The sequence below is a fragment of the Zalophus californianus genome, chromosome 3 (assembly GCF_009762305.2).
Source record: "Zalophus californianus isolate mZalCal1 chromosome 3, mZalCal1.pri.v2, whole genome shotgun sequence".
NCBI classification, from domain to species: Eukaryota; Metazoa; Chordata; class Mammalia; order Carnivora; family Otariidae; genus Zalophus; species Zalophus californianus.
Genome location: NC_045597.1, coordinates 159,723,787 through 159,739,199, shown reverse-complemented (window position 1 = coordinate 159,739,199; position 15,413 = coordinate 159,723,787). Strand labels below are relative to the sequence as shown.

General features: G+C 43.2%; 1 protein-coding gene across 1 annotated transcript in view; it reads left to right on the top strand.

The window, feature by feature from the left end:
• The window catches only part of FTCDNL1 (formiminotransferase cyclodeaminase N-terminal like), a 92,691-nt gene extending 77,484 nt beyond the window's left edge, over nucleotides 1-15,207 (top strand). Inside the window, 1 exon segment of the mRNA XM_027588066.1 lies at nucleotides 15,087-15,207. Coding sequence (XP_027443867.1) covers nucleotides 15,087-15,184 — 98 coding nt within the window. The 3' untranslated portion in view covers nucleotides 15,185-15,207.
• Nucleotides 15,208-15,413: the final 206 nt, after the last annotated feature.

Here is a 15,413-nt window from a genome sequence, read left to right as displayed (position 1 = left end):
GACCAAAAAGACCCCGCTTCTCCTGTACCTTACATTTTAGTGGGGGAAAGATAGGCATTAAACAAACACATAACTGAAAGATTTTAAGAAGAAAATAAAATGGGTGAGGGATCCAGTGAGTCTTGATTAGATGGTGAAGGAAGGCCTCTTTGAGAAGATGACAAGTGATCTGAGGCTTGAGAAAAGTCAGAACCGGTCATGTGAAGACCTTGGGACTGAGTAGTCCACAAGAAGGGAACAGAAAGTACGAAATCCTACAGACAGGACTCAGCTGTGTGCCTCAGAAGGGAAGAAGCCAGTTGGCCAAGTATAGTAGATGAGGATGTCAGGGTTTGAGATTTTACCCTTCTTACAAGCTCATAGATTAGTCTGTTCCTATTTCATGGGTGCTGACAAAGAAGACTTCTGGGCCAGACTCAGCACAGCAAGCAGCATGAACAGTTCCCTTTGTTCCCCGCATCCCACAGCGGCGACATAGATGGGCCAGGTGGATGCTGAGTACTGAGTAGGTTTGTGTCCAGACAAGGAACACTGAGCTCAGGAACCCTCTGCTTTATTTATAACAAGTGGGAAGTAAGATTGCCCTTTGTCCTGGAGAGAGACATCATCTCATCCAACTGACCCAGGTCCAGAGTGGACAGGCCCTTGCATTCTCCACACACCCAGCAAGAACTCATCAGATGCTCAGGTCCCTGGCTGGTGGCCTCTCCCAACACAGGGGAAGAGCATGAGGAGAGGCAGACTTGAATTGCACAAGACCTAATGTGTCCCTGGCCAGGTTTTATTCGGGGGGTGGGGGGGATGAGACTTCATTTGCCAGTCGCTGGCTTTATCCCAGTATTCATAGATACCTAGAGGCTTCTTATTACTCTGAGCAGTGAGCAGTGAGGGTCTGGCAGGAAACTAGTGGTGCATTTAGGGAATTAACTGAAAGGGGATTTGTGAAGGGACTAGTTACAGGGATATGGGCTGGACACCAATAAGGACACCACTAAGGGGTGGGGAGGGACTCAGGGACCATTGTTACCAAGTCTGGAGAGAGAGCTTAGAGCCTTGAAAGAGGGACTGCCAGGTAGCCACTGCTAACAAGGCAGTGAGGAGGTGGGGCAGGAATGGGGGCTGGGGTGCAGAGGGTTAAGGCCCCCAAATACTAATCTCCCCTGCCTTGTTCCCACTGGACAAACCCAGCAGAAGCCTGTAGGCAAGGGAGCTTGTTGTGGAGGCCAGCTTCCAGGAACCACAGCAGAGCAGAGAAAGATGGAGAGTGGGTCTGGGATGGTACATGGGGAATAACCAGCACCTTGTTTCATTTTATTTATTTCTTTTTAAAGATTAATAGAAAATTACACCATATCCCAAATTACTAAATTCTAATAATAGGTCTACTGTATTTACATTTGTAAAAGAACGTTTTCCCCCATGAATCTTCTTTAAAAATTAACTTTAAAGATATACAATGAAAGGCATTTAGCTCTTTTTCAAAAAGAGCTGCCTCATGAAATTGGTTTGACTCATCCACTTGTATACAGGTGCTAAAGGCATTCATGTGTGTGCTGTTTACACTCAGGAAGGATCTCTGGCTTAAGAGAGAGGAAAACTGGATTCTACTCCCCAATTTATCATTAACTGGTTATAAAATGACAAGGTTGTTAATGGTCTCTAAAGCTCTTTCTGGTTCACTGCTGTGTCTGAATACTGCATTTGATCAAGTAAGCAGGACTTTCTCTTAAGGGGCAAAGTTGATTGAGTTTTGTAATTAGTTTTGCGTTATTCTTTGCTTTTTAGTATAATTTTTTTCTTTTTAATTCCTATTTTATCTATATCTATATCTGTCTATCTATCTCCCCATGGGAATTCTGGTTTATTTAGATTTCTCTGTGTCTTGGTCAAAATCAATCCAGATTCATACATGATACAAGTGACTTCTCTTTCTTAATTTAAAAAAAAATGACATATAAAATTGAAAAATGCAGAGTGAGTGACACAAATCTCCAGTTTTTCTCTTAGGATGGAAACATGATGCTGTCACTGCAGCTCTTCAATCTGACATCATCTGTGCGTCCAGTGTAATTATATGCTCACCACATGTGTGATTAGCATCTGAGCCAGTCTGTCCTGTAGGGCAGTCATATTATTTATTTTTACACACTGATACTACTGGATCCACAGTCCTGAAGATTGACTTAAAATCCAAGCCCTTGGAAAATTTGGGGGAGCCTTTCAGGTCTCTACACTTTTACTTTAAAAATAAAGAGCTTCTGCTAGCCACAGTGATATTTAAACACAGGAAATCTCATGTAAGTCCGTTGTCCTAAGATGACATGTGGAAATGAGTATTGACTAGTCCTCTAGGGACACAGATATGCATGCATCTCTTTATTTCTTTGGTCAAGTTTATTAAGCAACCTGATCTTCACACTCAGACAACTCTGGCAAGAATCGTAGCATGATAAAGCTGAGTAAAAGGACTCTGGGGTTAACTTGCCCAATTTCTGGTTTGGCAGGTTAAGAAGCTGAAGTCAGGTAGGCTGGCACTTGCTTAAGATGACACAGCTGGATGCTGCCCAGACTGGGTCTAGAACCTAGATCTCCAGCTGAAAAATATAGTGCCACAAATAGTACATATGTAAGTTCTTCTTGCAAAGAACCAGAAGGTAAAAGAATTATAGTCTTCCTTGACTGCCCTCCCAATCCCATTATCCTTCCCAGAACAACGACTGTTATCAATTGATGTATGTTCTCCAGACATTTTGCTGAATGTTTATGCATACATGTACACATGTATGTGGAAATGTGTGTGTAGAAATATATGATATTGTTCTGTAGTTTTTGAAAAACATGGTTAACATTAGACTTCACATGTGGTTCTGCAATCGGTCTATCTTGGATATTTTCTGGATCAGCATGTATCTACCCCATTCTTTTAAACTGCTGGATAATTTTCTGAACTATAAAGAAAGGCGTGTGATGGACAGTTGAATCGTTTCCATTGTCCTGCCTTACAAACAATGTTATGACACAGCACTTCTCAAAGTATAGTGGTGGCACAGAACCTTCAGAGGGGCCCCACCCCAACATACTCAGTAGTTCTGGGATGGGCTCTCCACCTCATTTCTAACGTTTCTGACAAGCTCTCGGGGAATGCTGGAGGTCCACACACCGTACTTTGAGTCACCCTGCTGTAATGAATATTAGTGTATAGGCTTCCTCTGTACATCTGGGAGTGCTCTTGGGTAGGGGGAGGCAGGGGGGTGGATATGAAGAAAGATTTACTGGGTCATAGGCTTGTGTATTTTTAACTTCTAGCTGTTGAGAAATTATCCTCCGAAGTGGCTATACTGCTCTATTTGATTATTCCCGCCAGCTGTGTATGAACTGTGAGAGTACTTGTTTCCTCACATGCTCACCACTCTCGATACTTACAGTCTTTAGTCTGTCCCCAGTGTGTTTAGGGAGCATGATATCTTGCTTTTTCCCTAATCACTAGTGAGTTGATCATCATTTTATAATGTACAGGCCATCTGAATCTCTTCTGTGAATTGCAAGTTATACCCTAAACACATTTTAAAAAGAGGTTATTGGTTTGTTTTTCTCATTGATTTATAGCAATTTAAACATATATTTCAGATATTAATTCCTTGTTTGTTTTATATGTCTGAAAATGTTTGTCCAGTGCTCTTTCTTCTATTCAATGCTGTTATTACTTTATTCCTAATTTTATAACCTTACCTGAATGGTACTGGTCCCTCTGAGGACTATAAAAATTCCAGAAGAGAACATTATTTTTCTGTTGGACCCTCAGTTCAAATCCCGTGACCATACTCCTAAATGTGGGCTGATGATCAACAGATCGTGGAGAACCTGAGAAAGGGAATAGGTTGGACATTCCCCCACCTCATTGAGCCAAAGGAGACCATTGTGGAGGGGCACCCGACCTAATTTAAGGGAATAAAACCCACATATGTAGTTGAAATAAAGCAACCTCCATCTTGTCAAAAAGGAATTTTTGTAAGCTCCTGAGTAAAAGTTCTCAGCCACTTTGACATAGGATTATTCTCTTTTGACATATTATAAACATTAAAGAAAATTTAATGCCCATCTGGACAGTTAGTTTTTGCCAATTGCTACCACCACCAGCTGCAAAACTACACTGACTACAAGCCATCCAGCTGCCATGCAGAGCCGGTGCCAAGAGAGAGCAGAGCTGCCAATGCTGCTTCAAGTGGCTGGGCTGGTCTGCAGCCAGGACTGGAGGGAGGATGTGCTGTGAAACACAGTAGTCACGACTCGGATTTTCAATGAGTGTTATTTGTGTTTGCTTTTTTTTTCTGGTCATCTACTGTGGGAGGCTGCTGGGGACACCATTTCTTTCCTGGAAATGGCAGCAAAACATGTTGATCCTTCTCTCTCTGCCTTTTATGTACTTGCTGGCATCCTTTGCATTCACATTTTGCTTGCACACAGTCATTAGCTGAACCGCCTGGAGCTGCAGAAAATGGAGTCATCTCTCCAAGTCTGGGTTTCCCTCGCTCCTACTCTCTCTCCCCATCCCTAATAGCACCCCTTTCCTCGTTTCCCCCTTATTGGTTTGGCATTTAGTTTCTCACACAACACAAAGAAACCGCTTCCTCTGCTAGTGTTTTCCTAGATCATCTAGTGTTCTTATATCTGTGCATCTGGGTTCTGAATACTCTCGTATAGATGTTTCTCCTCGACAAAGAGGTGGTTCTTCTTCCTTTCATTTAGGAGCAAATCATTTTGCCGTTCGGGAGATAAATTCTCCATTGACATCTGTAGTAGATTGTACTAGTGTTTGTCACTTTGTTTTCTTTCCCTGTCATGCTTTTCCCCTGTGGGTGGATTGATTATTCATCCCCCCTTAGTTGAAGTCAGGAGAAACCATGTGACTTGCTTTGGCCAATACAATGTGGGCAGAAGGGGTGTGTGTAACTCCCGTCCAGTAGTTTGAAGAGCCAGCTCATTTGAAATGTTTCTTCTCCTTCTGCCAGAAGAGCAGCAATGCCCAGGGAGAGACTGCTCCATCAGCCTAGGTCCTGGAAGGAAGACTTGGAGTAGCTCAACAGCTGTGTCTTGACGGACACATCGTGTTAGAGAAAACTAAACTGAGTTGTTGAAAGCCACTGAGAGACTTGGGATTTTTCCTGCAGCACAACTTAGCCTACTGTGGCTGACACGATATCCTTTCATTTGTAGATCTCTACGATAAAATACTCTTCACATGTTGAGAGTACTTGGTAGAACAGGGAATAAGAAATGTAGGAAAGTTATCCTTAAAACCAGGCAGTGCTGTATGCCTGCTGATGTGTATCTGGCCAGGTTAATGGAAGATCTTAGAATGTGAGAAGTTGCAGGGATCTCAGAGTTCTAAATAAGCCCTCATTTTGCACATAAGGAAACAGACTCAGAGATGTTTTAAGTAACACACTTTAATCCAGCCAGCTGGTTGGTGGAAGAATGTGGCCCAGACTGGGGGAAGCCAGGCACCCACTCCCGTGCTCTGTCACCATGGCTTCTCCTGGGGTTTTTAGTTCAGTTAGCAATGGGAAGACTATAAGAGAAGATTCTTAAATAAAAATTTTCTATCATTTTATTTTAAAATATTTCTGGAAACCTCACACACATTAAACTTTCATCTGCCCACTTGAAACCTCAGATTGTTCCTTTTCCTTGTCCTACTGCTGCATGTTGAAGACACTTAATATTACCAAAATGAAATGCATATTTAGAGAAGCAAACGTACTCTAAAGGACAAGCATAATAGGTTTTTCTTTTAGGCACTGTTCCAGAATATCCCCATTCATGATCTTCTTCATTTGCCATACAGTGAAGAGTTGACTCTGTGCAACTGCTCTTCTAAATCAGTCATGTCTAATTTTGTTTTCAATCATGTGAAGTGTTCTACTCACTTCCTGGATAAAAGGTCTTCTTATTTTGTAAGTTGTTACTCCTTAATAATAACAGAAGTTGATATGTATATAATGCTTACTATTTTTTTAATTATATTTTTTAGAGGGGGAAAGGAGGTCAGAGGGAGAGGGAGAGAGAGAATCCTCAAGCACACTCCCCACTGAGCACGGAGCCCAACTCAGGGCTCAATCTCACAACCCTGAGATCATAACCTGAGCCGAATTCAAGAGCCAGATGCTTAACCGACTGAGCTACCCAGGCGCGCCGATAATGCTTACTATTACTAAAGCTGTGTTCAAAGTGCTATGTATCTTTGTGTAAACCTAGCCCTCACAGCAAATATGTGATGTGATGTATTATTACCACTCTTCATCTACAGATGAGGAAATGGAGGCACACAAAAGTTAAGTGACTTACCCTGGGTCACACGGGTGGTGAATGGCAGAGCTGGGATTTGAACCTAGGCAGCTTAGCCATACTGCCCCTACAGTGCCCATAATGCTATAGCAGCAACTGCAACCATGTAATCACTAAGTAATTACCACATGCAGGTGCCGTGTATCACTTTATGTTGATTTGTGATCCCTAAAATATGCATTGCAGGAACTTAGGAAGTAGAAGCTTAAAGACATTGAGTGGCTCACCCAAGGTCGCATAAATGGCGAACCTGATGTTCAGGGCCAGATCCTCTGGCTTCAGAGTCTGTCCTCCCTTCACTTTGCCATGCTGCTTTTCTTTGTCATGTCCTCTCTACAGAAAAACAGTGTGACACAGGAAAGGCATCGCTTCCGGTACGTCTTTACTGCTTTATGTATCAAGTGTGCTAAGTAGAATAATAGTGAGGTCTATCACCTGGAAACAGCCTCTGAGCAGATGGCAGCCTTCTCATCAAGGAAGTGATGGAGGGGAAACAGGCAGTGGATGGCGTTTGGACCAGGCGCCTGGCCACGTCTGCTTTTACCCTGTCTCTATGATGCTGTAATCCTCACAATATTTCTTTAGGAAAGTTGCTATTGTTCCCCTCTTTTCAAACTGTGAAATAGAAGGACAGAGCATTAAAGTGCTCAAGCTGCTTAACTCTGATGTCACTTATGGGGCTGCTAGTAAAACTAAGGTCCTTTTACTCAGATATCATGTTCTAGATGATGGATTTCACAGTTTCGACCATCTGAGAATGTCTTTTGCAGAGACTTCCAAAGCCTGAGTGGAACTTTCTAATACTAAAAGCGTTTAAACTGTTTTTAAAAACGAGATACTGGGAATTTTTTTTTAAGTTCTGTATGTTTTAATTTTTAATTAATTGAAGCTAAGGAAGTGGTTATAGGACATGGACTCATTTTTTAAATCACTGCTTGTCTAAACTTGAGGGCACAGTCATGGATCTCCTAAGTCCTCCAAACTGTGAACAGGGTTGTGGGAAGATTCTACCTTTGTTCTTTAACCCCCACACCTCTAGGATGGGAGGGTATGGGAAAATTTTAAGGCACTGGAAGCTCCCTAGAGTACAACTTGTATTAGTTAGGATATGGCTTAAAATGATGGCCTAAAGAGGTTATTTCTTTCTTATATACAAGTCCAAGCATTAGCCATTTTGGCCTGGTGGGGTGTGGGAACCATGGTGTCAAATACCTAGGCTCCTCCTGTCTTCAGCTCCACCACCCCTAGTATGCAGCCTGTGTCCTGTCATCCCAGATGGCTTACCACTATACCCACAGTGCAGTCCATGGAAATGGAGAAAAGAGGCCAGGAGAGGGTACACCACTTCCCTTTGGGGCATGTTCTGGAAGTTCCATTTATTCCCTCTACCCTCCTATTAGCCATAATTTGGCCATGTGGTCACACTCAATTCCAGAAGAAGCTGGGAATTAAAGTCTGTATTCTGGGTACCCAAAGGCTGAGAGATAGAAGTATTATTACTAAGGAAGAAAGGGAGAACGGCTCTTTGGGGACACTGTCAGCTCTGCTTCCTCTTCTGCTTTGTGTCTCCACCATCACAAGAAGGTCCCAGGCCTTGCTCTGTCACAGTCAAGTCCAAGCTCTTGCCTATTGGGTGCTTAAGCATCCCTTTGTAAAGTTGCAACCCTTTATAAAGTTACAACCCTACAGAGTCTAGTCCTGGGGGAATGGTAGATCCAAGGAAGCACTGTCCAACAACCAACAGTAATTAATAACTCAAATCCTTAACTTACTTTTCTTAATAGATATAGAAAGATCCCATAATAATCCACAGTAATAGTTTTAAATTCCCCTTTCCCTTCTCCCTGGTTCCCTATCCTGGAAAGCTGCTCTTAAAAAAAGAAAAAGCCCCAAGTTAGCATCTTAGTTACTAGCAAGGCTTTTCCCTCCCCCACAAATTTTTTTTCAATATTTAGCCCCTAATGGCTTTTTTTCTGTCTCCCATTGCTCCATTTTTATTTTTTTAAGATTTTATCTATTTGAGAGAGAGAGAATGAGAGAGAGAGAGAGCACAAGAGGGAGGGGGGTCAGAGGGAGAAGCAGACTCCCTGCTGAGCAGGGAGCCCAATGCAGGACTCCATCCTGGGACTCCAGGATCATGACCTGAGCCGAAGGCAGACGCTTAACCAACTGAGCTCCCCAGGCGCCCTCCATTTTTAAATCATATACTTCAGTTAAATCTGTCTCCTATAAGCAAGAATCTCTCTGCTTGAAAGGCAACAAGCCAAGGGGGAGAAGGCAAATACAGGTTTTCCCTTATCCAGTTGGAGAAGAGAGTGAAAAGAGAATGCCATCAGGGCGCCTGGGTGGCTCAGTTGGTTAAGTGTCTGACTCTTGATCTCAACTTAGGTCTCTCTCTTTTTTTAATTCAATTAGCCAATAGTACATCAATAGTTTTTAGTGCAGTGTTCAAAGATTCATTAATTGCCTGTAACACCCAGTGCTCATCACATCTTAATCTCATGGTCTTGAGTTCGAGCCCCATGGTTTTTTTGTTTTGTTTTAAAAAAGAAAAGAGAATGCCATCATGTTGTTGCTCTTGCCATGTTACTCTCCAATCCATTTTCCACACAGAGGTAGGCAAGACAATTTCTACAAATATAAATTAGGATAATATCACTCCTGTGCTTAAAATACTTCACAGGCTTCTCATTGTACTTGGAGAAAACATGACTTCCTCTGCAGGGTAGACAAGGTCCTGTGTGGAGTGGCCTGGCTCACCATACCTCAGTTCAAGGTCCCTGCACTCCAGCCTGTCTCCCCTTCTGCTCTTCAGTGAGCTCTTTCCTGCCCAGAAGCTCCCCATCTGCTGCTGCCAGGCCTGAGGTGCTCTCCCCAATGTGGACAACTCCCATTTGTTTTTCGGTTCCTCTAAAATGTCTTGTCAGCGATGCCTCTCCTGACTTGTCACTCTACAACAAAACAGGTTTATTTCCTTTAAAGGGATTCAGCAGATATCATGATGTACATTTATGTGACTTTATTTGTTTAATACCTGAATTCTTCACTGGACTATAAGTTCCAGGAAAGCAAGGCACTGTTTCCCCCACCACTATGTACCTAGACTGTTGTCTCCCTATAAGCTTTTTATGAACTTGTGCCGTCTATCAATGAGATAGATTTATTATTTTTTAAGCAGAGGATGCAGAGCCTGCACTCAAATCTGTACTACTTAGGAAATACTCATCTCACCTCCTCTTGCTTCTTTTCCATCAGCTTTCTGCTCTACTCTGTAGCCACCGATGTGTTATCCAATAGCCCATCTATGGATCAAGAGATGTTACTGTGTAATATAGGAAAACCAAAGCTTATCCTTTCTCAGGGCCTGTTAGGGCCTGACATCACTATCATATAGCCTAACTTTTTGGAGTGGAGTGGTGTTTGTAGTCTGTGCTGTCATTGGCATATATATTCAGGGTTCTCCCAAGAAACAGAACCAATAGGATTATCTCTATCTCCTCTATCTGGATCTCCTACCTCTATCTCTACATAGAGAGATTTTAAGAAATTGGCATGTGATTATGGAGGCTTCAAGTCCCCAGACTGCAGGGTGGACCTGTAGCCTGGAGACCCGGGGAACAGCCAGTCTTGCAGTTCAAGTCCATAGGCCTTCTGCTGCAGAATTCCTTTTTTGCTCAGGGGATATAAGTCTTTCGTTCTATTCAGTCCCTCAGTTAATTGAATGAGGCCACAGACATTACAGAGGGCCAACTGCTTTGCTCAAAACCCACTGATTTAAATGTTAATCTCATCCCAAAACAGCCTCACAGAAAGAAACATGCAGAATGTTTGACCACTTATCTGGGCACCATGGCCTAGTCAAGGTGAGGCATAACGTGTAACCATCATAGTGTACAGACTTGTTCCTCTGGGGGAGAAGAGTTCCAGTGTTCTTTTGAGAGCACAAACAGTCCCCAAAGAGCTGAAGTAGTATGGCTGGGAATGCTGGAGGGGGTATAAAGGAAGGAGCAGGGCATCCTCAGCCCTGGGGAGGGTCTGCTGTGTTCACAGCTCCAGGGTGTCAGTGATGAGGCACAGATGAGACACGTAAGGAGGAATCCCAGGGGAGGAAGATTGGTCAGGGTGGGTGGGGTGGGGCAGGGGAGGAGAAAGACAGGACCCCTCGGTGTGGGACAAATGTCAGGCCCCCACCCTGTCTACAGGCTCAGAGGTTGCTCCTTTGCTCTCTGCCAGTCTGTGGACAGAATGCCCCCCCTACCCCCATATTTACTGATCCGCCCATGGCTCCCTGCCACTAGGTTATTTGGAAGCAATAGATAAATGTCAGCACTTAGAAGCTATGAAACGTCCTAACTGGCCCCCCTAGACTAATAAACATAAAAAAAAAATCCTGATTCAGGCAGCCTGATGGGCTCATTGGTGAGAGGGAGATAAAGTTTCCCTTCAGGACATTTATAATTTACATAATAAAAAGCTTTTCACCTTCCAGTCAAGGAACAAAATTAATTACCGTGGCCCTGTTACCTCTCAGAACATTTTTTGCTTAAACTGGCAGGAACAGTTTGTGAACTCTTAAATGAGGGATAGGGGGCCAGGAGTGGGTGTTAGCGGAGGTAGGGTAGGCAGAAGGGGGAGACGCCCCATGGCTCACTACCGTGGCCTGGAGTGGGAGGGTGGACAGTGGGGGTTACTCGGCATTTAACAAAGACATCTGTGGCCTGACCTGTCCTTTCAACGCATTCAGCACCAAATAATGTGCTAATGATAATGGACTCGACAATCTGAGGGCCCGTAATCACCTCCCCTCAGACAGATGTTGAATGGACAGTCACCAGAAGGGTTGCCGCGCTCATATCCTTCAGTCATGTCTTGTCCTCTTCTCTTTTGGGCACCGTTTCAAAAAACAAATCGAAAAGCTGGTGTTCCAGTGCCCGTTTCTGAAGATATATGGACAGACCAAGTCCTTTGATTAGGAAACCGTATTTGATGTCCATGCAGAGTCTCTTGCTCCAAATTCCCTGAGCCCTTCCAAAAAGCTGACTGCGTTAACCTAATGTCATTGATTCTCTCCTTTCCTGTGAGGGAAGCAGGTGGCCTGCATTATTTCAGATCTTTGAAGATAGAGGGATAAAGGTGGAGGGAGGTTAAAGGGTCCACTTTCCACTGAGGAGCTGGACATGGAATTCAGTCCCAGGTCCCCAAGGATATAGGGTTTCCTGGTAGCCCAGAAGGCTCTATTGAGGGTGGAGTTGGGGTGGGGTCTTTCTCTCTCTTACTCACTCAGAGGCAGCTAGGGCCTGTGAAGGTGAGGATAGGAAGTCAAAGCTTCCTTCCTACCATTTATGAAAGAGGAACTATTATTGATTTAATTTTCATTGTTATTTTGTAGTAAATTACAACATAATATACGGTTACAAAAGGAGATAGCAAAAGATGGCATGACTGCAAGTAAATTTTTCACCTCCTTTCAGTCCAGTTTCCTGTCTTGGATAAACAGAATACCGACAGGCAAGTACGGTAGTGGCTTTTATTCAAAAGTTCCGATTTTGAGGGGAGAGCAGGATGCGTGGACAGTCAGCCACTGGAACTCTGTCCATTTCAGAGGCCCTGGGCCCCTCCCTGCTTCTCCTGTTCACTTGGGATTCTGTGTTGCCCCCCAGTACATTTCTTTGCTTCTTTCTGGCACCCAGTGTCCTTGAAGCTGCAGAGCACCCATATTTTTTGCTCTCCAGATAATGACTAAGTTAAGGTCACCTCAGAAACAGTTTTTAGAGGGGAATGGGGGAAAAATCAGTTTGGTCAAGTTGGAAACTTTTTCCTGCCTGAATTTTGGTGTGTTCTGTATTATGAATAAACTGACCAATGGAAGGGAGACAGGATCTAGCTACAGGGCAACTGGCATTTGTGGTGTCTTTTTTGATCTGAATATAAGTTGGGAGCTAAATATAGTTTAATTATGGTTCTGCTTTGGAAAATATCATTTGCTGTGTCTAGTAGAAACCACACAATGCCCATGTGTGTCCTGAGGGACAGTATAACCTAGTGGGTGAGAACACGGGCTGCTCATGCCCTGCTGGCGCCTGCAGGGTACCCGTGGGCAGCGTTCTCATCTGTATAGTGGGCACCATAAAGCGTGTGCCTTTGAGAGTTTCTGTGAGACTAAAGAAATCGGTGCACGTAAGACACTTAAGACACTGCCCAGTGTATAGTAAGCAGTCAATAAATAAATGGTAGTCTTTTAAAATTCATAATAATTGGTACATACTCTTTTTTAGGGAGAGAGTTTATTTCATATGTGATTCAGTCAACACATGGCTAAATCTCATTTACATGTTTAGATAACCAAAATAACTAGTTCAGTTGTACCATCGTCTGGTTATTGTTGGTCATTCAGTGGCCAAATTGGATTGATTATAAAATAATATATTAGTACAAACTGCAAAACAGATGAATCTGCTCATGTCGTACTGACAACCATGACTTCCTTCACCTGTTTGTTTGCACATGAGTACATCTAGTCATTCAGAAACCATCAAGCATGTACTGGGGGAACAAAGACTCCTAAGATCTGGTCTCAGAAAGTCCCAGATTGGGAAAAAGGTAGGCAACACGCTTGGGAGAAGGGCCAGTGTGGCCCAAGTGATGAAGGAGCCGCTTCCAATAGAAGTAAATGAGGCTTGATTTTTGTATTTTAAAGAGGGAACTGGCTAGGAAAGAAAGAGCATTTCTGATGGAGAGAAAAGCAGGCGCTACTAATATGGGAACATGGAGAGTCTGGATGGGCAAGGAGCTTGGGATGACCGCGGTGGGCTAATGTGCAGGGCAGAGGGGCAGGGAATGGTTGTCAGGCCCCAGTTCCTGCAAGGCCGCCTGTGCTCTAGGGAGTTTGGATTTCATTCTCTAGGCCAGCGGGTTTGGTGGTGGGGGAGATGGGGATGTGGGCAGGAAGGGGAGAAGAGACTACCTCAGAAGGAACTAGAAACTTTCCCAGGTCCCTTTCAAACTCTCATGGCATATCCCGGGCAAGACGAAGGAAGGGCAGTTATTGCAGAAATGGTGCAGAGTATAAAAGTTTCCTGGGAAGATTTGGGTAAATCCTTTTCCATCCTCCTCTTGACCCTTGAGAACCACCTTCCCCTGCACTGGAAGACCTGGAAGGATTTTAGCAGGGCAGGGACCCACTCAGGGGTGTGTTCAGAACTATCACTAGGGTTGCAGTGTAGATGAGGGACTGACATATAGATTAGGGACAGAACAATGAAGGGGGGAACTAAATAAGGAAGCACTCTTCATGGCCTCTGGGGCATGGGGTGCAGGAAGAGGAGGTTCCCTTTAACAAAGATAGGAATAGGAGAAGAAGCAGATTACTCTTTATTTGGAGATGCTGGTAAGACTTCCACATGGACACATTTTGATATCTGTTCAGAATATAAATGTATAGTTAGAGAATTCTGTTTTCAAATTAGAAGTTCTGTAGTGCCAGCAAAGATGACTTCATTAAAAAAAAATCTTTCCTGTAACTCTTTCATTAGCACTTTTAACAAGGATGATGTACAGGATGGGATGAATAGATTTTCCTTCCCTATATAGACTATATTTTATGTATTTTAATAACTTCTAGATTGACTTTTTCCCTCCAAATACTGGACTCTACTCTTCTTGAGCCTACTCCTTCCTCTTTCAAATTCATATTCACATTCCAGAAGTTGGCTTTGTTCAGTTTTGCAAGTGAAATATTCATAGGTAAAGAGAGCTCAAGAAAATAAGGACTTTGTGAAAGTAAATGACAAGATTAAATGTGAGTAGGGGGAGAGAGAAAAAGATAATAATTAGCAATCCAAAATTACATTACACATAAAATAGAAGTTCCCAGGCCAAGAAGGGTCTTGGGAAAGGGGAAGAGAAGAAAGACTGAGTGTACTCGTGTTGATGTTCTTTGCTTGTATAAATTTTAAATCAAAATTGGCTTTAGATTTCTGGCAGTGCAGACTCTGCAGAATGAGCTGGAAAATGGAGAGTTCTTGCTTGCTACTTTTAGCTCTCGTCATTCTGCTGGTTCAGACTACTTCTCACTGGGCTCAGTGTATGGCAATGAAATGCAAATCATAAACTATGAGAGCTGGCCTCCGGGGAAAAGGGGGCCCTGGATGCAATCCAAGGTCTGTAACACAGAGAAAAGACATATTTCTTTGTCACACACAGTAGATTCTCCCTAAGGGTTTCAGCAATGGGAATAAAATGATTGGGAGGGGGTGGGTGAGTGGTAGTGGAAATCTTTACAACGTTCTTCTCTCATATGAAAAACCAAACAAAAACAAACTCTGTGTGAGTGGGAACACAGACAAGCCCGAGGACTCACAGCCTGTCTTCACGGCACACTCCATATACCATAGTTAATATTCCGGGCCTCAGTGCTGAGAACGTCTCTGGGACCATGCACTATACCTATATACATATATTTATCACTCGACTTGACCTGGGGTGGGGAAGTTGTCAAGTAAGTTTGAGATTATTTTTCAAACATTTTGGGTTCAGGAAAATTCAGACTATGTTTTCCCAAGCACTTTCCTCTGAGTATTTAAGCCCGTGCGTATTCTGAGGGAAATTTAATACACATGTTTCTGATTCATTTACACTTAATTCATCAAATTGTTGTTTTGTAAGAGTCATTTAATGTCCAAGGAGCTTTATGAGGATTTTTTTATTTTTATTTTTTGAATAAACCTTTTTATTTGAAACAGGATGCTCCTCATGCCAACGTTGGCCCGGCAGAATGCAGAAGAACATCAGTCTGAATCTGACCTTGGCAGCCCGACAGGTTTACGGTAATGGGAGATGAGGGAGGAAGAGGGTTTAAGAAGGACGTCGAAATGGCAGAACATGAGGAACATTCTCTCTTCCCTAACTGGCATGCCAGGAATGGAGTCTTCTCATTTGATTTCCCAAAGAAAAATAAACACAAAGAACACCTTGCTTGTGGGAGGCCTTAGCTATCTACTCGGGATTCTCAGTGGATGTTGTTTTCTGTTGTCTCAGTCAGGAGGCTTCAGGGCTTCTGCTTGTCTTCA